Below are 25,033 nucleotides of genomic sequence, written 5' to 3'. Positions count from 1 at the left end.
TAGAGACTAGTGGCAGCAGAACCCAGGGATGACAATCGAAGGGTACACAAGGTGCGACAACAGTGTAATGGGCCTGACTATGCACCATACACCCAGGGACTGGGTTTGGAATGGGTAGTCATTGGAAACGTGTGCGTTGATCGATCAGGAATTGACTCCTTCAAAACTTACGTGTGTGGATATGGGTGCACAACCTGCTTAAAACCATGTCCTCATCACTATGGAGTGAAAGAGAAGTGTGACGCCCTGGCAAGATAGGCCCCCGCATAACATCATCCCTCACCTAGGTAACACATAGCCGACCTGAAACCCTAGTCAACCCCCTTAGGGAAAGATAGACACACCAGTGGGCGGGACCAGGCTGTTGGACATGCCCACCCAGGGGTCTAGACAGCCCGGGGCGGGAAAACAAGCAGTGAAGTTTGTAGTTCAAGTGGAGAGAAGTGTGGGCTGGAGCTAGGTGTAGCTCCAGGAGAGGAAGTTCAAGTTGAACGGTGCCAGGGTCGGAGCCCTGGTACCTTGGCTAGGTGGCAGACGGGAAGATGGCTCGGCAGAACCGAGGTGGACCGGGACAGGGTTGTAGCCCGCCGGTACCGACACGGGGAACTGACCCGGAAACTGTAGCACAGAGGGGGTACTCGGACCCTGAATCCAGGACCGAAACCAGCGGCCTAGCTAATTAACCGATTGAGGCCAGGATTATAGGTTCTGTCCCACCGAACGTCCCTAAGAGAAGACAACAGCCCACCGATAGGGATAGGAGGCCACCACCAGGGCCCATAGATCCCACGGGCCAGCGTCTGCGGGCACGGCTCCTTAGGCCACATCCAGCCGGGAGCGGACTCCTGAGTTCCAGACCAGGCAGTCCACCATACACACAACAAGTGCAGAGGAAAAGGACAGTGACCACCAGCCCGGGTGGGGGGACCTGAATTCAACCGGCCGCGGCGGCCAGCCACCAGCACCTTGGTTTACCAAAAGACTCATGGGATTCATTTACTGTGAGTAAACAAACATTCCCCCGCAATTGCTCAACACACCTGGTCTCTGTCCAAACCATTCCTGGCCACAAGAGGGAGCCTTACAGCAGCAAAAGCATAACTGACATTCACAACACACCTGCCTATGAAGTTCAAAGCTCAATGAGGTTAGAAAACCAATTTAGTGCTTTAGTAAGTCAGTAAAAAGAAGTTAGGAGTGTTCAAATGAAGAAATTGATAACGGTGCCCATACTTTTGCACCGGTCAGATTTTGTTTAAATGCGGATTGCACATTTTCTGTTAGTACAATAAACCTCATTTCAATCCAGAAAAATTACTGAGTCCATCAGTTATTAGATATATGAAACTGAAATAGCTGTTGCAAAAACCCAAAATGGTATAAAGAAAAAAGGTTAACATTAATAGGAGTGCCCAAACTTTTTCATATGACTGTATGTTAGTATACTTGTAATTGTTTTACCCCTTTTTCATCTTTTTCATTTCCTGTTCAATAAATGTTGGTGGTCGGACAGCCCACGGACGGTCTGTATTAAACCAAGGGGGAATGTGACGCCCTGGCATAACCAGGTAGTCACAGATAGACCCCCGCATAACACCATCCCTCACCTAGGTAACACACAGCCGACCTGAAACCCTAGTCACCCCACTTAGGGAAAGATAGACACACCAGTGGGTGGGACTAGGCGTTTGGACACGCCCACCCAGGGGTCTAGACAGCCCAGGGCGGGAAAACAAGCAGTGAAGTTTGTAGTTCAAGTGGAGAGGAGTGTGGGCTGGAGCTAGGTGTAGCTCCAGCAGAGGAAGTTCAAGTTGAACGGTGCCAGGGCCGGAGCCCTGGTACCTTGGCTAGGTGGCAGATGGTGGTCTCCGTCAGCAGGAGACGGGAAGATGGCTCGGCAGAACCGAGGTGGACCGGGACAGGGTTGTAGCCCGCCGGTACCGACACAGGGAACTGACCCGGACACCATAGCACATAGGAGGTACTCGGACCCTGAAGCCAGGACCGAAACCAGCGGCCTAGCTAATTAACCGATTGAAGCCAGGATTATAGGTCCTATCCCACCGAAAGTCCCTAAGAGAAGACAACAGCCCACCGATGGGGATAGGAGGCCACCACCAGGGCCCATAGATCCCACGGGCCAGCGTCTGCGGGCACGGCTCCTTAGGCCACATCCAGCTGGGAGCGGACTCCTGAGTTCCAGACCAGGCAGTCCACCATACACACAACAAGTGCAGAGGAAAAGGACAGTGGCCACCAGCCTGGGAAGGGGGGACCTGAATGCAACTGGCCGTGGCGGCCGGCCACCAGCACCTTGGTTTACCGAAAGACTCATGTGATTCATTTACTGTGAGTAACCAAACATTCCCCCGCACGTCCGAGCGCGCCGGCCCTTGCCATCGCTGTACCCTGCACAAAGACACTGGGACCCAGGGCTATCATCCCTACCCACGGAGGGGTTAACATCCAGCTGCCACTACATCTCCCCCGGGTGCCCCATAACAGCAGCAGTGGTGTCCCACCTCACCACACACGGTGGGTGGCGTCACGAACTCAATACGGCCTAGCCCGTACATCTACGTCCCCCTTTTATTCGGTGTGTCCGCGAGACCCCCGGGTCCGGAGACCCTCGAGCCACCCCCCAGAAGGTCCGGATCCGAGCATCGGCGGCTGCTGGCACGGAGGCGGCACAGAAGTCTCCAGACTCCATACAAGTACCTGACTTCGCTTCTTCTCTGCATATCGACAACTTGGGAAGATCAGTCTTTCACACAACCAAGGACGACGATAAAGTAGCCTTGTCAGTAGAGGACAGAGAATTTATCAAAATAATGAACTGTGAGTCTTCTAAAGACAAAACCAACCACTGGGTCTCTCCATTATCCTTCCGATCTACCAGGGTAAGACTCCCAAACAACCGAGATCAAGCTTAGATCAGATTTAACTTTCTTCAGCATTCCATGAACAGCAAGCCTGAAATGAGAGAAAATATCATCGCTTTTATGGACAGGATATTCTGCAACAACCTCGCCGAACCTGCTCCATCCTTGAAGAAAAATGAAGAGTGTTGGTATTTGCCTTCATTTGGAGTATACCATCCTCAGAAACCCAATCAAATTAGGGTTGTCTTTGACTCCAGTGCCAAACATTAAGGCGTATCCCTTAAAGATGTCCTCCTCACATGTTAAAACCTAACAAACAACTTTGTAGGAGTATTGCTGAGGTTCAGAAAAGAGCTTGTTGCCATCACAGCTGACATTGAACAGATGTTCCACTGTTTCCTAGTCAGAGAGGACCACCGGAACTTCCTCAGATTTCTGTGATACAAGGACAATGACACCAATAAAGAGATGGTGGAATATCGCATGAGGGTCCACGTATTTGGAAACAGCCCTTCACCCGCAGTTGCAACTTATGGCCTCTGGAGAACCGCATTAGAGGGAGCATCTGAGTATGGAACAGATGTCAGAGACTTTGTTGAGAAAGACTTTTATGTAGATGTTGGGCTCAAATCACTACCGACCAAAGAAGCAGCCATTGAGTTGCTCAAGAGGACCCAAGGCATGCTTTCCCAGGCAAAACTCAGGTTACACAAAATTGCTTCAAACAGCCTGACCGTAATGAGAGCCTTTGAGTCGGGTGATCACAAGCCTGGGTTCAAGGACATTGACTTGGGGCTAGACAGTCCACCTGTGCAGAGGAGCCTGGGCATCAGATAGGATCTTGCAGCTGACTCCTTCAGATTTCAAGTAAGTTGCTCAGACAAGCCATTCACAAAACGTGGTGTCTTTTCTATAGTAAACAGCTTATTCAACCCGCTGGGATTCGTAGCACCTATCACTATACAAGGCAAATCCCTGCTGAGACAATTCTCTGAACCCGTCAAGGACTGGGATACCCCACTCCCTCCTGACAAAGAGCAAAAATGGGAATCTTGGAAACAGTCCTTGTGTGGGTTGGACAACATCCACACCCCAAGATGCTACATCAAAACCTCCATCACCTCTAGCATAAAAAAGGAACTCCACATCTTCTCAGACGCCTCCACAGAAGCCATAGCAGCGGTTGCTTACCTGAAGGTGACAGACCCCTATGGGCAAAACTACGTTGGATTTATCTTTGGCAAGGCTAAGCTGGCCCCGAAGCCCGACCATACCATTCCCAGACTGGAATTCTGTGGTACCATTTTTGCAGTGGAAATTGCCGACTTCATACGACAAGAACTGTGTTGACATAGATGAGGTCCAATACTACACTGACAGTAAGGTTGTTTTAGGTTACATCTACAATATATCAAGATGATGTTATGTGTATGTCAGTAACCACATTAAAAGTATCAGGAGATCCTTCAAACCAGAACAATGGTATTATGTACCATCTGAACTGAATCCAGCAGATCACGCCACCAGACCTATGTCTATTAGTTCTCTTGCTAACTCTTCTTGGCTTGCAGGTCTAGAGTTCCTGCTGAGACAGTCAGAAGAAAGTGTCCAGGAAGCCTTAGCATCCTAAATCCAGACAATGATCCAGACGTCCGAGCTGAAATCAACACCCTGGCCACTAGTGCAGAAAAAACTTCCAACCTCGGTTGCCAACATTTTGAACGTTTCTCCAGCTAGATGAGACTCGTCAGGACTGTCGCAAGGTTAGTGTATATCGCCAGATGTTATCATAAGGACCTTGAAAATAAAGACTGTCATCGCTAGCATGTCTGCCACAAGCCCCTTTCTGCTGAGGACATCTCACATAGTGAGTTCCTCATAATACGCCACCTCCAACAGAGTTAATTCGCCACGGAATGAAAGTGTTTATACAACAAACAGCAGATTCCATTAAGAAGCCCTCTCGCCAATTTAAACCCAGTTATGGACAGACTTTCTACAGAGCCACCTTTCACCTACGTTGGCCTAGACGTTTTCAGACCATGGATGGTGTCTACACGCAGAATTTGCAGTTGCCACACAAACAGTAAGCCTTGGGCTGTTGCCTGTCAAGGGCATTCCTACAGGCTGAACGCTACCAGACCTGAACTTTGAATCATCCTTCTTGTTTTGGACTCAATTGATGTTTGTTTTTGCATTTAACATGCCTTTCATTTTAGGTTATATTATGGACTCAATAGTGAAATCCCCAAAAGTGAATTTCAGATGGGGAGTGTGCTATTCCTACCTGTTTTATTTAAAACTGTTACCTGAAATGACATATCTACTGTTATTTAATGTTTTTCAATGTATATACGTTCATGCTTGTCCTTTGCTGCCATCTATTGGTCAGACTATTCTGTTCCCCTGGTTCTTTTTAGTCCAGACTGTGGGAGTGTTTTCAGCCCTACATGTGACCTCACATCCTGACTTCAAGTTACTTTCACTTTCAGTCAGTGCATCGTGAGGAGCACATCTCTGTCCTTTGGGACTCAGAAAGGAAAAGTTTTTGACTGGTAGCAGCTCTAGGACAACCATCACAAGACTATCACAGTTACAGCCCTTTGATCACTGTATTGATGCACGTTTTTGTTCATGGAGGAAAAAATAAACCACCGTTGCTTCATCTCAGCGAGTGTACATTTGAATCCATCCACCCTGGAGCGCTTTGGTCATGTCTGCCTCGCATAGTGGAAACGAAGGTAAGGCTCCTCACACTTCTACTCAACTACCTGCCTTCAATCGCTTCTAAGTGGGGACAGAACATTAGCTTATAGATGAAAATCCTGATGATTGGTTCCCTTTAAGTATACAGCTAGGTTCACATTTATCTTGTGCTCTACGTTAAGCAGTTACATAGGAGTTTCCATGTAAAACCTTAGTAGGGGTCTGTCACTGGGGGCCATCATACTGAGTGGGGGGCTGGCAATGGAGGCAATCATAATGAGTAGGGGGTGAGCTGTCATGGCATTCATACTGATTAAGGGGTTGTGGGAGCATGGTACCGAGGAGCAATCAGACTGTGTGGTATAATCCTGGAGAAGGTGATCATACTGAGTGGGGACTGTGGGAGCATCCTACTAAGGGCCATTTTGCTGTGTGGGGGGCTGGGGGGACAATGATACTGAGTGGGGACCATCATACTGACAAGTGTCGGGGTATTATACCCTGTGTGTGTGACGTGGGGGGCAGTTTTAAGAGCATCAAACTTTATAATGACCAAGAAAGGAGTTTCGTAGGTGAGACCACTAAGGGATTTCAATAGGAGCATGATTTTGTATGTGCTGCAATACATGCTTTTCTCCCTGTTCATAAAAGTTGGGAAATATGACCTCGCCTTCTCCACCAAATACATTTATTATTTTAGAGGGGGAGCAATTAAAACTTTTGTTATGGGGCCCCATGAATTTTGTTTATGCCCCTGCTGTAATGCATCAAATACTCTAAATGTTATATGTTGTGATGTACTGTATGTAGGGGATGACCAGAACCAATTCCAGAATATTTTAGAACTATTAACACTGATTTGAATGTAATGTGCTTTAAGTAACCTATGTAATGTGCTCTTTGTAACCTATGTGTTAATAGAGTTTGAGCACTTTGGACGGTTTTTCATCCCTCACATCCAATTTCAAGTTACCTGGACAAATATTGATACTCCTTCAGCATCAAGTGTTAGCCAATCGAATCAAAGTGATGGTACAAAAGGCAAAAAATCTGGGCAAACTAACTCGTATTCCTGGAGCCCCTGGTAAGATTAAATATTTCCTCAGTTGTTTTACTAAGTTGAAATGAAGAATAAAAAAGTATATTATTTTGTATCTTTCTATTTTTTACTAATCCCCACTTCTAGACCACTTTGTCAGCATTCGGTTGATTCAGGAAAGCCAAGTGATGGATATTAAAGAGACCCGGACAGCTTCTGGCACTAGTCCAGTATGGAACGCTCCATTCCTATTTGATGCTCCTGTCGAATTTGTGCAGAGTCCACACCTACAACTAGAATTTTTAGTCATGCAGGTAAGTTATTAAAAACACAGAGTATTTTTTTTTCATCATTTTTTTCTATTTCTATAAGGCATACTTAACCAAAAGATCATATTGTTATTTATTATTTTAATGGTCACTTTGTTTCAAAAAATGTATCTCTATTTAATGGACCCAGTATACTTAGGGTACCTTCACACTTAGCGATGCAGCAGCGATCCGACCAGCGATCTGACCTGGTCAGGATCGCTGCTGCATCGCTACATGGTCGCTGGTGAGCTGTCAAACAGGCAGATCTCACCAGCGACCACTGAACAGCCCCCAGCCAGCAGCGACGTGCAAGCGACGCTGCGCTTGCACGGAGCCGCCGACTGGAAGCTGCAGAGACTGGTAACTAAGGTAAACATCGGGTTTGGTTACCCGATGTTTACATTAGTTACCAGCGCTGTGTGCAGAGAGCAGGGAGCCGCGCACACTGAGCGCTGGCTCCTTGCTCTCCTAGCTGCTGTACACATCGGGTTAATTAACCCGATGTGTAATGCAGCTACATGTGCAGAGAGCAGGGAGCCGCGCACACTGAGCGCTGGCTCCTTGCTCTCCTAGCTGCTGTACACATCGGGTTAATTAACCCGATGTGTAATGCAGCTACATGTGCAGAGAGCAGGGAGCCGTGCACACTGCTTAGCGCTGGCTCCTTGCTCTCCTAGCTGCTGTACACATCGGGTTAATTAACCCGATGTGTACAGCAGCTACATGTGCAGAGAGCCGGAGCCGGCAGCACAGGCAGCGTGAGAGCTGCAGAGGCTGGTAACTAAGGTAAATATCGGGTAACCACCTTGGTTACCCGATGTTTATCTTGGTTACAAGCTTACCTCAGCTGTCAGACGCCGGCTCCTGCTCCCTGCTCGCTTCATTTGTCGCTCTCTCGCTGTCACACACAGCGATCTGTGTGTCACAGCGGGAGAGCGGCTTTGAAGAAAACGAACCAGGGCTGTGTGTAACGAGCAGCGATCTCGCAGCAGGGGCCAGATCGCTGCTCAGTGTCACACACAGCGAGATCGCTAATGAGGTCACTGCTGCGTCACAAAAAGCGTGACTCAGCAGCGATCTCGGCAGCGAGCTTGCTGTGTGTGAAGCACCCCTAAATAGAAAATTGTAAATCCCTTTATTTACAGATAACTTTATCTTACCTGTGTGCCCTAAAGTGCCAGGCACCTAGTCACTCTCCAGTGTAACTTGCTGTCCACAGATTGTTGTTAGGTCTAATCCATCTCTTGGGAAGAAGTAAGAGATCACTGAAGTGAGGGACAGAATTTGCTTTTGCTAGCTATGAGGTATTGTAGCAATTAGTTGCCCGTGGCGCACAAAGTCGTTAAACCGCCGTCACACGTACTTACCTGCTGAGCGACGTCGCTGTGGGGGGGCGAACATCCACTTCCTGAATGGGGTAGGATGTTCGGCGTCACAGCGACGTCACACAGCCACCGGCCAATAGAAGCGGAGGGGCGGAGATGAGCGGGACGTAAACATCCCGCCCACCTCCTTCCTTCCGCATAGCCGGCGAGAGCCGCGGGACGCAGGTAAGCTGTGTTCATCGTTCCCGGGGTGTCACACGGAGCGATGTGTGCTGCCCCAGGTACGATGAACAACCGGCGCAAAGAAAAATGAACGACTTTTTAAAAATGGGCGACTTGTCAATGATAAACGATTTGTTACCGATTTGCGAACGTTCAGAGTCGCTCGGAAGTGTCACACAAAATGACGTCGCAAAGTATGCCGGATGTGCGTCACGAAAACCGTGACCCCCGATGACATATCGCACAATAGATCATCTCGTGTGACGCCCGTATTAAAGGGAAGAAAAATGTCAGAAAAGAACATGCATCTAAAAGGACATACTAAACAAGGATACTAGATGTGTGTCACGAACAGGCGGGGAAGTCACTCAGAAATCCGCAGCTGTTCACTGATTTGTTACACACGACTACTCTCTAGCGCCCCCCTTGTCTGCAGGCCACTTTTGGTACTGCAGGACAATGCATAAGATGAGGCTGCTGAGCTGATAATGCCAAATATTGGAGGTCTCACAGCAAGGGTAAATGTATATATCCCCGATTCCTGCTAATGGAATATTTATATACCTCGGTACCCTTAATGATAGCACTCCAATAATTCAATGCAATACAATTACTCTGCCACCACCCAGACTTTCTACAGGTAGCTGGGGACCCGTTACAGATAGCATAAGGCCCTTCGGGGTTTTGGATTCGTATATAAAGCATAAGGAAAGAAACTCTTAAATTTTTATATTTAATCCGAAAATAGGCAGTGTTTAAAGAATATACAAGAATTTACAAAAGGGAACAATACACATTACGGCATAGGCAGTTACATTAAAATAAAAGGTATAAACGTGAAACTTACTAAGCTTGTGCCATAGAAGTGACGTCTGCTTAGGGAGTAGGAGGGAACTCCAAGATGGTAGAAGAACGGCCAGCATCACCCTTCATGATGCCCTCCACGTACTGACTGCCCCCCAGAACGAAGATGTTCCTATTATACATTAGGTAGCCCCCTTTCTCTGTGACACCATTTTATGGTCTCTTGTGGGCTGTGCTCTGATGTTCACAGACTTCCATAATTCTAGGGTTTTTCATATTTTTGCTCCTGGGCCACACAGGTGAAAGATATTAGCGTCATATTTTATATCACGATTTTACAGTTACATTGATACCAAACACAACGCCTCTAGTACAATTTTACTGACCAATACTAATTTGTCGTGATTCCGTCGATCTCCTCGTCAGGTGAGACGGTGCGCTGGGTTCTGCACGACGCAGGGATTCTGGAAATATGTTTTCCATTTTTCTAGCATTAAAGCAGCACTTAAAAACCTGCTTTGGGAGTTTTCCCGCCAATATTACAAAGAATTGTCTTTCTCTGCAGCTTTTTGGCTTTAGTTCTACAATCACCCAAAGTCATAAATACCTTAAGCTTCCAGGCCGATCAGATAATCGCCATGACGACCTGTGGCTGGTGAAGAAGAGGAAGGGGATGAAGACCCTTCAACAGTTCTACATGACACCTCCCCCTTTTTGAGGTAGCATGGGAGATTGATTTGCCAATCGTCTCCTAAGCCTACCTCGCTGGCATCCCCCTGCCGGGACAGCCCATCAGCGTTGCCATGCTCAACACCCTTCCTGTGTTGAATGGTAAAGTCATACTGCTGTAGTGCCAAGCTCCACCGCAGTAGCTTACCATTGTCGCCGGCCACCCGATGTAGCCAGTTGAGAGGGTTGTGGTCTGTCACTATGGTGAAGTTGCGTCCATATAGGTAGGGCTGCAGTTTCCGCAGGGCCCACACTATAGAGAGGCACTCCTTCTCCACAGTGGCGTAGGCCACTTCCCGGGATAAGAGCTTGCGGCTGAGAAACATCACCGGATGCTCTTCTCCCTTCCCATTTACCTGGCTGAGTACTGCACCAAGGCCAAACGCACTGGCATCTGTCTGAACTATGAACCGTCGGGGGAAGTCCGGGGCTTGTAGGAATGGGGAACTGGCGAGGGCAGCTTTCAGTGCCCTGAAGGACCGTTCACAGTCATCTGTCCAGGTGACTACTTGCGGTAGCTTCTTTTTGGTGAGGTCCGTCAATGGCTTAGCAAGAGCACTATAGTTCGGAACGAACTTCCTATAGTACCCTGCCGTACCCAAGAAGGACATCACCTGCTTCTTTGACTTGGGGGTAGGCCAGGAGGTTATGGCATCAACCTTCCCTGGCTCTGGTTTCAGGGTCCCGCCACCCACTCTGTGTCCAAGGTACTGTACCTCCGTCATGCCGATCTGACACTTCCCTGGCTTTATAGTCAGACCAGCGCTTTGAATCCGCCTGAGCACCTGCTCCAGGTGCCCCAGGTGTTCCTCCCAAGTGGGACTAAAGATGGCAATGTCAGCCAGGTAAGCTACTGCAAACCCTCCTAGTCCCTCGAGCAGCTGGTCGACCAATCGCTGGAAAGTGGCAGGAGCATTTCTCATGCCAAAGGGCATGACAAGGGATTCATACAGCCCGAATGGGGTGATGAAGGCGGACCTTTCCTGTGCTTCCTTGGACATAGGAATCTGCCAGTACCCTCGACTCAGGTCCATGATGGTCAGGTACCGGGCCCCGGCTAAGCAATCCAGTAACTCATTGATGCGTGGCATTGGGTACGCATCGGGTGCTGTGATTGCATTTAGCCTCCTGTAGTCCACACAAAACCGGGTTGTCCGGTCCTTTTTTGTAACCAAGACTACAGGCGAGGCCCATGCACTTTTGGACCTCTGGATCACTCCCAGGACTAGCATTTCATCGATCTCCCTTTTTATGTCCTTTTGTACCTCTAGGGAGACACGGTATGGGGGTTGACGAACTGGGGAATGACTCCCTGTGTCCACCTGGTGGGTGGCTAGGGATGTCTTCCCTGGGACATTCGTGAAGGTCATCAGGTAGGGCCGGAATACCTCCCGCAGCTGGGACTTTTGGTCCAAGGATAGCTGTGGGTTGAATGCCGCCTCCTCGATAGACCCTCCATCCCGGGCCGAGGCGAGCAAGTCCACCAAGACTTCACTTTCGCCTTCCTCGGGAAGACTACACACAGGAAGAGCAAAGGCTTCCATGTCATGATGAGCTTTCATCATGTTGACATGGAAGACCTTTTGCCTCTTCCTGGCATGGTCGATGGTGACCACATAGTTTACGTCATTGAGGCGCTGATGCACCAGGTATGGACCCTCCCAGGCCGCCTGAAGCTTGTTCTGGGTCATTGGGACTAGGACCCACACCTTCTGACCCACTTCGTACACCCGCTCTCGAGCGTGTTGGTCGTACCATCGCTTCTGGCTGGCCTGGGCTTGCGCCATATTCTCATGCACCATCTGCGTCATTGACTGCATTTTGTCACGGAGCCGAATGACATACTCCACAACGGACACTTCTAGGGAGTTCAGTTCCTCTTCCCAGGATTCCCTTACCAGACCAAGAGGCCCCCGGAAAACCCCGTGGAGGCCTGTGGTACCTCTCTGTAGGCAAACAGCAGGTGTGAGAGATACCGCTCCCAGTCGCGTCCATGTGACTCAACCAGGACCTTAAGCATCTGCTTAAGGGTACCATTAAATCGCTCACACAAACCATTGGTCTGTGGGTGATAAGCGCTTGATATCAGATGCCGCACCTGCATTTTCTTACAGAGAGCCTCCATTAGACGAGACATGAACTGAGTCCCCTGGTCGGTAAGCATCTCCCTGGGAAATCCTACTCGGGAGAATATGGTCAAGAGGGCATCTGCCACCTTATCGGCTCTAACTGAGGACAGAGCCACTGCCTCCGGATACCGGGTAGCATAATCTACCACAGTAAGGACGAACCGTTTTCCAGAGCTGCTGGGGACGGCCAGAGGCCCGACGATGTCCACAGCGACCCTCTGGAAAGGCTCTTCTATCACCGGCAAAGAGATCAGGGGAGCTTTGGGAGCAGGCCCTGACTTTCCCACTCTTTGACATGTGATACAGGAGCAGCAGTAGTTGGCAACATCTGTCCCCATTTTGGGCCAATAGAAGTGGTGAGACAGCCGGGCCTTGGTTTTGCTGACCCCCAAGTGTCCGGCGAGTGGGATCTCATGGGCAATCTGCAGCAACTCACTCCTAAAGCGGTGAGGCACCACCAGCTGTCTTTCCTTCAGCCACTCTTGTTGGGGGTTACAGGGAATTGTCTCCCGGTACAACTTTCCCTGGTCCTAGAATACCCTCTCCTTATCGGTCTCGGAGGAGGGCTTCTCTGCGAGGTCCCTTAACGTCTCTAGACTGGCATCAGTACGTAGAGCCACCTGGAACTCTTGGCTAGAGGCAGCCAAAAGTGACGTAAAGGTTCCAACCTCACCGGGACCCTCTGGGACCTGCTCTGGGTCCATAACCAGTTCCGTTATCCCTCTGGGTGAAGAGGTGTCAGAAGGCAAGGTTTCATTTGCGTTCTGGGCACTCTGACTGCGGGTGACAGTGTCGCGGGCAGAGGAGGGGACGCCGCGCTCTCCCACTGCTGCTCGGGTCCGGCTGCCGCGGCCGCTGCGGCCTGCTGCTGCTCGGTGGCTCGAGCGATGGGCCGGATCCCGGCGACTCTAGCAGCACTCCTCGCCCGTGAGTGAAAGGGGGATTTTGGGTGTGGGGATTGTTTATTGTCCGTGACGCCACTCACGGTTGTGGTGATTTGGTTGACACCACAGCTGCTCTGTATGGGGATCCCGGGAAGGATGGTATGGAGCAGCCAGTTGTTGTGTTGCCCCTCCGTGGGTAGGGGTTGGTGATCCCGGGGCCCAGTGATGAGGTGGGAGATGCAGGGCTTGGTGGGGTGCAGGGACGCGGGGGCAGCGCTGTGGTACTCACTCAGCCTGAGACGTTGACACAGTTCTCGGTAAAACACACGGCTGGAAAGACGGTTCCCACGGACGGCTGCACTTGCTTTCCCCAGTAGGTGACGGTGATGTCCCTTTTCCTGCACCTAATGTTTCTGTGTTGGTAGCGATGGGTTCCCACCGGTAACCCGCTCCCCGGCTTGGATATGGGCCGGAGGAGCCCTACTTTGCCCGCAGGCGCTGGCCCTGAGAAACTGGTGCCCTGGCGGTGGCGGTGTCTCTCCTCAATGGTTGGACTGTTGCCTTCAATCGGGACTTGGTTGTTTGGAGACAGACGTCCCCTTCACTGACGGATTTGACAAATTTACGGCGACTCCTAGCCTTGCCGGGGTCCGAGAGGCCCCTGCCCTGGTGCTGACTGTTCTTCGTATACTGCTCCAGACCGCCGGGCCACTACCCGTCCGCGGTCCTTCCAGCAACCTCCGAGCAGTCTCCCCTGCAGACTGTCACCGCCGTCTGCTGACCTTGCTGACACTGTCCTGGCACACACCCGGACCAACTTCAGGCTTTACTACTCTCACTTTTACTCCTTTTCTGTTACTTCAGCTTTTCTCTTTAGCTCCACTACTACTTCCTTCTCCTTCACTCCCCTCAACTCACTGTTCTCAAGCTCTTCCCTGAGCTGACTGCCTGGTTCCTCCCGCCTCCAGGGCTGTGTACTCCTCGGTGGGCGGAGCCAACCGCCTGGCCCACCCCCTGGTGTGAACATCAGCCCCTGGAGAAAGGCAACAAGGATTTTGATAGCCTTGGTGTTCCTAACTGGGGTGTAGGGTGTGGTGGTGTGATGACCTGTGACCCCTGGCTTGCCCAGGACGTCACATTCCCCCTTAGCAAAATGCAGACCGTCCGCGGGCTGCCCGTCCAACACCGGTTTTATTTTCTGAAAGGTATAAAAAGTAAACGGTAACATAACATCATCCCACAATGGGAGGCACATTTCTTAAACGTTGCTAAACAGTTTACGGCTACGGTTTCCGCTCTCTCCCACCCAAGCAACCTGGCCCTGATGCTGCCCCTAAAACCCAGGCAGCACCCGTTTACCCAAGTCCAGCACAAGTCACCCGAGCGGGATCTGTCCTTCCCCTCCAGAGGGTAGCCACCAGTTCCTTTGGTGGCTGGGCCCCAGCCTGCTCTGCTGAGGGCCCTCCCTCCAACCTGCCTCTCCGGAGGCGGCAATGTGGAAAACGGTAACGGTAAACAACTTATTTACAAGCCACTAACGTTTGTGGTTGCCCTGCAAGTTCACGGGCTTGTCCATGAGCAGTTCCTCATGCAAAACTTTTTTAAACGGTCCCCTTGGGGACAACGGTGCCGGCAACGGCCGGTTTTCTCAATCACGGTAGAATCAGGTTACTGTTCGGTAATCATCTTTGCTTATCATCTCTCAACTTTTCAAACAAACTTATAAACACTTTGGTCCCAACGGGGACTGCTGCAGCGGGCATCCGCTGACCTACTCCGGGTAGTCGGCCTCATCCGAGGGAGGGGGTGCAGCACCCACTCGGCTCTCCTGGCTGCCCCTTAGTTTTGCGTCCAGGGCAAACCACCCCCTCTCTCCACAGTGCCGGGTGTACTGCACAATGTCGCCCGGCATTAGGTTGCGGCCGGGATGCTCTTCAGGCAGGTGGGCATTCACATCCCGCCGGGCTACAAACACTTCGGCCTCCAGGCCCGGTTCATAAATAAACCCATAGCCCCGGCGGACATCAAACCGCCTCACCTGCCCCTCGTACAGCGGGCCCCGGACACGGAACGTGGCCTGGCGGAGATTTTCCTTCTCCCTTATCGCTCGGGCCACCAGCTCGGCCTTCTTCCTCTCCCGTTCACCGATCTCCAGGCCCAGCGGTACCGGCTCCCTATCCCAATACGGCGCTGCTGCGAGCTCCGGCGCACGGATCGGGCCCCGCGGAACATTTTGGACGTTGCCCACTGTCAGGAATCTGGGCGGCGGGTCCCGCGGTGTCTTGGCCTTGGGCGCTGCCTTACAGCTACAACCCGGCGCCATCTCAGCCGAGGTGTGGGGGATGGGCACAGGGGCTTTCCGCTGCTGGGCCTTCGGCTCGGAGCGGGTCATCAGCTCCGGCTCGGGGGACTTTTCAGGGGATGCCTCCGGTTCAGTCTTTGGGGCCTTCCATGGCAACACCTCCGGTCGACTACGGGCTCCGGCTACAGGTCGGCCCGCCTGGGCGGGGACGCTGGGTATTGCTACCGGTTGCGGTGGTAGCAGGCCTTGTGGCGGGGTCACGGCCTCCGAGACGGGTGGCGAGGGAGGCAGCGGAGGGAGAGGGCTTGGACCGGGTCCCGCAGCCGCGATGACTGGCCCTTCCAGGGCATCGGGGCGTGGGTCACTCACCCTCCCTTTCTCCGCTTCCTCCTCGCGTCTCTGCACGGTTGCTATAACGTCCGCCATGTCGGTCTCCCACTCCTCCATGAGGAGCTGCATCTTAACCTGCAGCCGTTGGTAGAGCTGCGCGGTCCGGATCTCTACCCACGCCGCGGTTCCAGGCGCGGGGGCTACGGTGTCGCGGGATAGCATCCACATGCTGCTGGCGGCTTTTCCCAGGAACAAGCTGTCTGCAGAGTCCTGGCGTCCCTGCTTTTATAGCTGCGTCTACATGCAGCCAGCCGCCATCGCGTCACCCTTAGCTTCTTTCCGGCCCCTCCTCTATTGGGGCGGAGTTTTGGCCTTCGCGCCTCTGCTACTCGAGAAGACGCTCGAGCGGGAACTTTTCGCGCCAAAGATGGCGACTTCCGAAATTTTTCAGCCGGATACCTCCGGCGGTCACAAGGCGCACCTCTACCCAACGGCAGAGCGGTAAGATCCTGTTCGTGACGCCAAGTTGTCGCGGGCAGAGGAGGAGACGCCGCGCTCTCCCACTGCTGCTCGGGTCCGGCTGCCGCGGCCGCTGCGGCCTGCTGCTGCTCGGTGGCTCGAGCGATGGGCCGGATCCCGGGGACTCTAGCGGCGCTCCTCACCCATGAGTGAAAGGGGGTTTTTGGGTGTGGGGATTGTTTATTGTCCGTGACGCCACCCACGGTTGTGGTGATTTGGTTGACACCACCGCTGCTCTGTATGGGGATCCCGGGAAGGATGGTATGGAGCAGCCAGTTGTTGTGTTGCCCCTCCGGGGGTAGGGGTTGGTGATCCCGGGGCCCAGTGATGAGGTGGGAGATGCAGGGCTTGGTGGGGTGCAGGGACGCGGGGGCAGCGCTGTGCCTTGCGGCACTGTGGTACTCACTCAGCCTGAGACGTTGACACAGTTCTCGGTAAAACACACGGCTGGAAAGACGGTTCCCACGGACGGCTGCACTTGCTTTCCCCAGTAGGTGACGGTGATGTCCCTTTTCCTGCACCTAATGTTTCTGTGTTGGTAGCGATGGGTTCCCACCGGTAACCCGCTCCCCGGCTTGGATATGGGCCGGAGGAGCCCTACTTTGCCCGCAGGCGCTGGCCCTGAGAAACTGGTGCCCTGGCGGTGGTGGTGTCTCTCCTCAATGGTTGGACTGTTGCCTTCAATCGGGACTTGGTTGTTTGGAGACAGACGTCCCCTTCACTGACGGATTTGGCAAATTTACGGCGACTCCTAGCCTTGCCGGGGTTCGAGAGGCCCCTGCCCTGGTGCTGACTGTTCTTCGTATACTGCTCCAGACCGCCGGGCCACTACCCGTCCGCGGTCCTTCCAGCAACCTCCGAGCAGTCTCCCCTGCAGACTGTCACCGCCGTCTGCTGACCTTGCTGACACTGTCCTGGCACACACCCGGACCAACTTCAGGCTTTACTACTCTCACTTTTACTCCTTTTCTGTTACTTCAGCTTTTCTCTTTAGCTCCACTACTACTTCCTTCTACTTCACTCCCCTCAACTCACTGTTCTCAAGCTCTTCCCTGAGCGGACATCCTGGTTCCTCCCGCCTCCAGGGCTGTGTACTCCTCGGTGGGCAGAGCCAACCGCCTGGCCCACCCCCTGGTGTGAACATCAGCCCCTGGAGGAAGGCAACAAGGATTTTGATAGCCTTGGTGTTCCTAACTGGGGTGTAGGGTGTGGTGGTGTGATGACCTGTGACCCCTGGCTTGCCCAGGGCGTCACAACAGCACCGATGAAGGCTGTCTCCCCGGGGAATAACCACTCTTCCCCATCAGCCTGACAGGTACTACTGGCTGTGTCACTGTCCGCTGTGACACTGCTCAGTTGCATTTGACCACTGTCCTCGTGGTTCTCATGTCTTCCTCCATCTCTGTCAGTACAGACACTTGCTACCTTGGGGTCGTCCTCAGCCACGTCACCCTGCCGCGTGGCATGGCTGAGTTCCCCTGTACAAATCTCCACTTTATTACCATGCACAACATTTGTAATTACGTTCTGGGTATCCGCATTCGGGTCGCATGACTTATCAACAACATTTCCATCACATGACTGATCAACAACATTTGTATCACATGTATTTTTGGATTCGGGAGGATCATCAGGGAGAAATTGTGCAACTAATCGCCCCAGATCAGTCCCCAATAAAACATTGGTTGGTAGATGTTCATCCACCCCCACTTCCCTCCACCCTCTCCCAGCACCCCAGTCGAGGGGCATCCGGGCCATTGGGAAGGAGTGGTGGACACCCCCCGCCAAGGTGACAGTCAGGAGTTTTCCCGGGATAAAGTTTTCAGGGGGTACCAGTTCAGGGCGGACCAGTGTTCTGTCGGACCCAGTGTCCTTGAGCCCCACAGTGGGGGTTCCATCTACGGTGACGGGGTGTAGGTTTTCGCAGGCCCTACCACCCGCCTTCCTTGCCAAAAGGACAGTTCCAGTAGGCCCTTGGGCCTTGGATGTGGGGTTCCTCTTCTGCCTCTCTGGGCAAACGGAGCTGAGGTGTCCAGGCTGGTTGCAGGAAAAACACCTGCGAGTGTCAGAGGTGGGCCGGGCACTGGTGGATGAAACAGGACCTACGGGAGGTCGGCTGGTAGGGGCAGGGGTGGTTGTAGTTGTCATCTTACCCCCTTTCCAGCTGGTGGTGGACGGCTTCCGCACCTCCGATGCACGGTTGGCCACATAGGCGTCGGCAATCTGGGCTGCTTTTGAGGCCTCCTTGGGCTCTCGGTCCATAACAAACTGTCGAACCTCCACAGGACACACATGTAGGAGTTGGTCCTTCACCACGAGGTCCTTTAACTCCTCAAAGGTTGTAACGGATGAAGACCCTTCAACAGTTCTACATGACAATGTGGTAAAGAGGACAGAGGACAGGATACTCAGAAGGAATCTAAGAAACGGGGAGCAACAGAGCACAAACTAAAATGTTTTTACACAAACGCACAAAGCATGCGAAACAAACAAGAACAACTAGAACTAGTAACACAGAAGTAAAATTATGATACATATCATCTACATCATAGAAACTTGGTGGAGTGACATACGATTGGAACATTCAGATGGAAGGATACAACTTATTCAAAAAGAATAGAATTAACAAAAGAGGAAGAGTATTTGCACTGTATGTCAAAAAGAACACATCTCCACAGAAATTAAAGGGAACCTGTCAGGTCTAGTATGCACCCAGATCCACAAGCAGTTCTGGGTGCATATTTCTAATTCCTGGCTAACTCACCAAGCATATACTAGTATAGATAAAGAGAGCTTTAGAAATAGTATTTCTAAAGATCCTATATGAAATGCGAATGACAGCAGGGATTAGTTGCAAGGGTGTTATTTCCCCCCGACTAGTCCACCCTGTTAGCATGTTAGCACGCCATTCAATGCCCAGTGTCATCGGTACGGATGCGCGTACCTGTCAGTTGTCACCACCTCCGACACTGGGTTTAGGCTCAGTGCGCATGATCAGAAGTCCTCGCCTGGACTAGAGAGGAAAGAGAGCGTAATCAAAAGGATCTAGCCACACTCGAACAATAGGTCGAGGCAAACAGAATGTTGTTTTACAGGGATAAATGCAAAGTCCTACATCTGGGTAAAAGAAATGTAAAAAGCATGTATAGTATGGGAGGATTAGAACTAAGCGATAGCACCAGGGAAAATGATTTGGGCATAATAGTAGATCCCAGATTCAATATGAGCCAACAGTGTGGTTCTGCAACTAAAAAGGCCAACAAATTTCTGGGATGTCTCAAGAAAAGCATTGAATCTAGATCAAGAGAGGTAGTTATTTTTCTATACTCTGCCCTGGTCAGACCCCACCTGGAATACTGTGTACAGTTCTGGACGCCTCAATTCAAGAAAGTAAATATGAGCTGGGAAAAGAAATTGCGCAAAATAGGGTCTTATCCAATTAAAATTAAAGGAGAAACAACTTAGAAAGGCTCACCTTATGCGGTTGTGCAAGTCACAACCACCATAAAATGCATGAGGCCAGTGCAGAACCCACGTAGAGATACAAACAATGGAAGGAAGAAAGGTTTAATCTCCAGCGCCGCCAAACCAGTCCAAATTATGTAGATAAAATATGATTTATTGGTCAACGCGTTTCAAAGCCCACAGAGGCTTCTTCATCAGGTCCTGATGAAGAAGTCTCTGAGGGCTTTGAAACACGTTGACCAATAAATCATTTTATCTAGATCATTTGGACATTTATATATTAGAGCAAGTTCTGAGAACAGCAACTAAGATGGCAGAAGGTCTGCAGACCATGTCATATGTAAACCGGCTAAAGGAACTACGAATGTTTAATTTGTAAAAGAGAAGGCTGAGAGAAGACTTAATAGAGGTCTACAAATATCTGAAAGGTTGTCACAGTACAGATCAGGGGCGTAACGACCGCGGTCGCAGAGGTCGCCACTGCGACCGGGCCCGCAGGGTTATAGGGGCCCAGCAGCTGCTCTGCAGAGCCGCCTCCTCTCTGTAAGAGATGAGATGCGCTGCGCTATGTAGTGGCCGACTACGCGACCGCCAGGGGGTCGGCCTGTGAGTCAGAGGGCCCGATGTCAGTAGAGGGGCTCCTGACCTGGAGAGGCCCACCAGCCGTTTCTGAGCTGCGGCAGAGCAGAAGGGCTCCTGCACAGAAGACGGAATCCATCCTGCTAGGACCTACAATGATGTCACGCCCATGTGACCGTGTGGGAGGAGACACGGGTTTGCCGGGCAGAAAGTATCAGAAGATACAGATTCCTGAAGGAGATTTGGACACATCATGACTGGTAATGAAAAAAGAGGGGACATGAGGGAGAGGGGGGTGCAGGGTGAGTGTCATATGAGGGCTGCAGACTGTGACAGAAGGATGTGAAGGGGTGCAGAGTGTTTGAGAGGGGTAAGTTGGGGTACAGGCTGTGAGAGATATGTGGGGCAGGTTGCGTGACATATGGGGGTGTACTGTGTGTGCTATGGGGGGTGCAGGCTGTATGGGGAGCAGGGTGTGTGACATATGGGGGCAGGGGCGTAACTACTGCGGTTGCAGGGGTCAGAAGGAGAAGAGAGGTACTTGTTTTTTTATTTTGCTGGCTGCATGACACATGGAGGCCTGGAGGGGCCTGGCTGCATGACACATGGAGGCCTGGGGGCCTGGCTGCATGACACATGGAGGCCCTGGGGTGGCTGGCTGCATGACACATGGAGGCCTGGAGGGGCCTGGCTGCATGACACATGGAGGCCTGGGGGGCCTGGCTGCATGACATATGGAGGCCTGGAGGGGCCTGGCTGCATGACACATGGAGGCCTGGGGGGCCTGGCTGCATGATACATGGAGGCCCTGGGGTTGCTGGCTGCATTATACATGGAGGAGCATGGGGCTGCATAATACAATAAGAACATTTATGGGGCTGGATTATAATACATATAGGACTATGGGGGTGCATAATAAAACACGGAGGACCATGTGGTGCAGTATACAATATGGTGAACTAATGAGGTAAATTATAATATATGGAGGACTATTGGAAATGCATTATAATACATGGAGGACTATGGGGGTGCATTCTAATATATGAAGGGTTATGTGGGACCCTTTATACTATATGGAAGGCTATGCGGGGGCCATTATAGTATTTGGAGAACTATATACTAGGGGGGAAAAAGATACAAGCATGGGATGGCAATGTTTTGTGCTGAGGGAAAAAGGCTCTTTCCCTCAGCACCCCGCTTTCCCATGCTCTGCTGTAAATCTTCTCTCAGCACCCAGCTTTCCCATGCTCTGATATGGGAAAGCTGGGTGCTGAGGGAAAGATGTATAGCAGAGCATGGGAAAGCTGGATATCAGAACATAGGAAAGCTGGGGGCTGATAGAGGGATTTCAGATCATGGGAAACCTGGGTGCTGAGGGTAAGAGCCAAGTGTCAGCGAGATTATCCTGTACCCCGAGTGTCAGTGTCATTATCCCGTACCCCAAGTGTCAGTATCATTATCCTGTACCCCAAGTGTCAGCATCATTATCCTGTACCCCGAGTGTCAGCGTCATTATCCTGCACCCTGAGTGTCAGTGTCATTATCCTGTACCCCAAGTGTCAGTGTCATTATCCCATACCCCAAGTGTCGGTGTACGTGGAGGGGGGCCCCGGTCCAAATTTTGCACCAGGACCCATCAAACTCTAGTTACGCCACTGGTACAGATAGAACTACCTTATCCTCATTAGCACAAGGAAGTACAAGAAGCAAGGAGATGAAACTAAAAGGAAGGAGATTTAGATTAGAAAAAACTTTCTGACAGTGAGAGCAGTCAGAGAGTGGAACAGGCGACCACGAAAGGTAGTGAGCTCTTAATCATTGGAAATATTCAAGCAGAAACTGGATAAACATATAGCTGGGATGATTTAGGAAAACCTGCACTTGCAGAGGACCATAAGGCCCTTGAGGTCCCTTCCAATTCTACCATTCTATGTAATTAGTATAAGCCCTTTCCTCCACCCTTACAAGCCAGCACTGCTGCACCATCATAATCATCTCTGCAATTTCTCCATGTAGCTATAAGCCAATTTGAGCTGTAGCCCATGAAAGATTTCACTTATAGACCAGACTTTTTGAGACATGACAATACCAAATATATTTATTTTTAACATTCTTACAATTTCAGTTTTTCTTAATGTAAGTAAAGGAGGGCGGTTCAAATTTTCATATATTTTGAAAAATTTTATATTAAAACATTTTTTTATTTTCACTTTTAGTCTCCTTGATGGACTTGAATTTGTGATTGCCCAATCACTTATACAATATACGGTCTTAACAGAATATTGCAGTATATAGGAAAATCATAGTTCTGCCTATAGTTGTGCTTCATAAGAGGACTAACATAGCAGTTATGGGGGCTTCAGCAGTCAACTGTGTGCCATGATAACTCACATTCCAGTGAGCTGATGGAAGGCTGTGACCGTACGCACCAGCAATTACATTTTTTAAATGCCATTGTCACACATTGACTGTGGCATTTAATTGGGTAGACTACAATGATCAGGAAAAGCTCCATCTGCCGTAGTTGCAAGGGGATGCTGGATATGTAACACAGCCGGTAGAAATCAGGCTCCGCTCTTTAGACTATGTACATCATAGGTAATTAAGGGGTTAAGTTATTTTCAGCAGTGGTGGATGTTCCTATTGTTTTTTATATACTTGATATGCAGTACTGCAAAAGTTTTAAGCAGGTTTGGAAAAATGTTGCAAACTAAGAATTCTTTTTAATATATGTGGTAATAGTTTATTTTTATTAATTAATAAAATGAAGAGTGAATGAACAAAAGAGAAATAGAAATCAAATCAATATTTCGTTTTATCGCCCTTGGCTTTCAAAATAGTATCAATTCTTCTAGGTACACTTACACAGTTTTGGAAGTACAGTCGAACCTTGGATTACGAGCATAATTGGTTTCGGGAGTGTGCTCTTAAACCAAGTTACTCTTATATCAAAACAAATTTTCCCATAGGAAATAACTGAAATGCAGACAATTCGTTCAACAACCAAAAATATTTACTGTATTTATACAAAGTTATTACAGTAATACAAAATAATGTACTGTAATCATATAAAGTTATTACAGTGCACTAATACAAAATACTGTACAGTAAAAAAAATATAAAACAAATTAAACTGCACGTTAGCTTCCAATAGAACACTATAGAGAGGAAAAAATGATGTATAAATATTTTATTTATTTTAGTACAATATACAAAAAAAACACACTCTAAATCTATTCTCCCAAAAATAAAGGCAGAACTAAGCCAAATGTAAGGTAGGAATACTGCACAGGCAGATTACAGTATAAGCAATGTGCTGTACTGGTTATCAGAAAGTACAACACTGTATCTACAAATGCAAATTGATAGAAATGCTATATAGTATATACTGTACTGTACAATGGCATACAGTACATATGTACATAAAGTTACCTCCAGAGCGGGTCAGAACGTGGTGAAAGGACAGAACCGGAAGTGTACACGGTGAGGATTTGCTCTTATTGCAAATCATTGCTCTTAAACCAAGTTACAAATTTGTAAAAAGCTTTGCTTGTCTTGCAAAACGCTCTCAAATCAATTTACTCTTAATCCAAGGTTCCACTGTATTCTTACTTTGCAGTATTTTTTTCCACACCTGCCTAAAAACTTTTGCACAGTACTTAACACGTGGTCAAAATTGTTGGTCCCCCTCATTTAATGAAATAAAAACCCACAATGGTCACAGAAATAACTTGAATCTGACAAAAGTAATAATAAATAAAAAATCTAAGAAAATGAACAAATGAAAATCAGACATTGCTTTCCAACCATGCTTCCACAGAATTTTTTAAAGACTACGTGTGTATGTCTATTTGGGATCCCGAATGATGAGCTCTGGTTGCACTATTATAAACCATTTGATTGTGAAGCTTTATTTTTGGTAGTTATCCACTGTATGGGTGAGAGGCTATGAGAGGGTGCAGGGCTTAGCCCACCCCAGACCTGGAGACTGGCTATATACTAAGTGTTATGTTTTATCCATGTATAATGTGTGTGTTATGGGTAAAGGGCCACTAGGTGGCCACGGTGTGCTTGGCCACTTCCCTGGTGTTTGCTAGGCAGGAAAGGGTTAGTGACAAGGAGCAATGTACACAAAAAGGGGAAATACACAGTAGGAGACAGGAGAGTCCCTATGGAAGTGGAGTGACCCACATCTGTGAGAGGTGTGTGGAGAGAAGGCTCAAATATCTGTCTCTAATTTAGACCCGCTAGGTCAGATCCCGGCGCCGAACACATGGGGCCCTGGTGAGAGTTGGGCTGACCGAACCACGTCCCAGAAGGGTCAAATCCAGACGGCCTGGATGGTGATCACCCTCTGACGTATACCCAAAGAACCCCCTCACTAGGCTGAAGGTCAGTGGGCTCCGGAGAGGGAGTAGGTCCCGACAAACTGAGATAGAAGAGTGCCGTCCCCAGCGACCCCCGTGACGGCTTATAGCTAATCCCTGTGGGTGGGAGACGGACCCCTGTAGGAATATATGAATCTGCCTGACAGAGTGAAGATGAGCGAGGGGATGTGGGGCATAGAGGGATGAGGGGCATGGAGGCCCGAGTATCAGGGAAGTGGCTGGCCGGCCAATTAAATGCAACTCCGGTTGCTAATAGCAACGACCGCAGTAGAGGACTGGAGTGTACAGTAAAGACCTTATTGCAAATATCTGATGTGACCCCTGTAACCAAGTCAGAGTGTGCCCGCCGAATGCGTGTTGGAAGATATATTTCTGTTATGAAAAGTAAAGAGCAGTTGTTAGCTTCAAAGAAGACCTGT

The 25,033-nt window shown here is 50.0% G+C and overlaps 1 protein-coding gene across 1 annotated transcript in view; it reads left to right on the top strand.

Annotated features, from left to right (window-relative positions):
- Window positions 1-25,033, top strand: part of LOC142303836 (synaptotagmin-4-like) — a 151,276-nt gene that overhangs the window by 115,821 nt on the left and 10,422 nt on the right. Inside the window, exons 3-4 of the mRNA XM_075345617.1 lie at window positions 6,510-6,672; window positions 6,775-6,941. Coding sequence (XP_075201732.1) covers window positions 6,510-6,672; window positions 6,775-6,941 — 330 coding nt within the window. The remainder of the gene's footprint in view (window positions 1-6,509; window positions 6,673-6,774; window positions 6,942-25,033) is intronic.

The sequence above is a fragment of the Anomaloglossus baeobatrachus genome, chromosome 4 (genome assembly GCF_048569485.1).
Source record: "Anomaloglossus baeobatrachus isolate aAnoBae1 chromosome 4, aAnoBae1.hap1, whole genome shotgun sequence".
Taxonomy (NCBI): domain Eukaryota; kingdom Metazoa; phylum Chordata; class Amphibia; order Anura; family Aromobatidae; genus Anomaloglossus; species Anomaloglossus baeobatrachus.
This window is presented reverse-complemented; position numbering and strand designations above follow the sequence as displayed.